Source organism: Otolemur garnettii, unplaced genomic scaffold (genome assembly GCF_000181295.1).
Source record: "Otolemur garnettii isolate 467f Iridium unplaced genomic scaffold, OtoGar3 scaffold00082, whole genome shotgun sequence".
Lineage (NCBI taxonomy): Eukaryota > Metazoa > Chordata > Mammalia > Primates > Galagidae > Otolemur > Otolemur garnettii.
This window is the reverse complement of record NW_003852477.1, coordinates 7,056,224-7,057,333: the sequence shown is the minus strand read 5'-3', so window position 1 is coordinate 7,057,333 and position 1,110 is coordinate 7,056,224. Positions and strand designations below refer to the sequence as shown.

At 38.1% G+C, this 1,110-nt stretch overlaps 1 protein-coding gene across 1 annotated transcript in view; it reads left to right on the top strand.

The window, feature by feature from the left end:
* The window catches only part of LZTFL1 (leucine zipper transcription factor like 1), a 12,191-nt gene that overhangs the window by 2,719 nt on the left and 8,362 nt on the right, over positions 1 to 1,110 (top strand). The window contains exon 2 of the mRNA XM_012808013.1: positions 333 to 527. Within this exon, the coding sequence (XP_012663467.1) occupies positions 333 to 527 (195 nt within the window). The remainder of the gene's footprint in view (positions 1 to 332; positions 528 to 1,110) is intronic.

Here is a 1,110-nt window from a genome sequence, read left to right as displayed (position 1 = left end):
GGCCCCATATGCCAGAGGTGGAAGGTTCAAACTCAGCCCCAGACAAAAAAGAAAAAAAAGCTCAATGACTAAAATAATAATTTTAAAGGATATGTACATTTGAAGAATTAGCCACAATTTAATCATTTGAATAAATATCAAAAATTGAGTTTAAACTATTTTCAGTCTGTTTTATTAATAAAGAAGATAGTCCCCAGAGAGATTTTTCAATCTAATCTTTTAATCCCTTAGATGACATGAATGTGGGTCTCTTAATTTTGTTGTATTTTGTGAATTGTTTTTGTTGTTTATCCAGAAGTTTGGAGTCATGCTATTCATTGTTGATCTTCTAGGCTGGTGGAGGAGACCTTCACCATAGACGAAGTCTCTGAAGTCCTGAATGGTTTGCAGGCTGTGGTTCACAGTGAGGTGGAGTCTGAGCTCATCAATACTGCCCACACCAATGTGTTGCTTCTGCGGCAGCTATTTGCACAAGCTGAGAAGTGGTACCTTAAGCTGCAGACAGATATCTCTGAACTTGAGAACAGGTAATAAACTCCATACCGGCACTTGTAACAATAGTAGACCAAGCATAATCTTAAAAGTTAGCAAATGTCTTTGCTGCTGCTTTACTTGGAGCAGTGTGTGAGGAAACGTGGGTAGGGTAACATGAAAGCATTGAGTCACTGAATGATTTCTTGGGTCCCACTCAACATCCTTTTAAAAATTCTCTTTCCACTGTATTACAAAGGCCACTAAAATTGATGAAATTGCTTTTTAGGCTATATTATTTTTCATGGCATCCTTGTTAGCTTGGGCAGTATTCCAATTTCAGATTAGTTTTTCCATTTGGAGTCTCAATGCTTGAGAAACACTATATAATTACCATTTATTTCTCATAGGCATTTACTAACACATCGTTCATATAGTTATTAAAATGCCAAAGAGAGAAAAGAGAAACTATACCTTCCCTGTGACTTATGAAAAAAGACTGAGTTGAGTAGAGATTGAGGTAAAAAACATTTAATACTGGCTCAGCGCCTATAGCTCGACCGGCTAAGGCGTCAGCCATGTACACCTAAGGTGGCGGGTTCAAATCCCCAGCCCGGACCCTCCAAAACAACAATGACA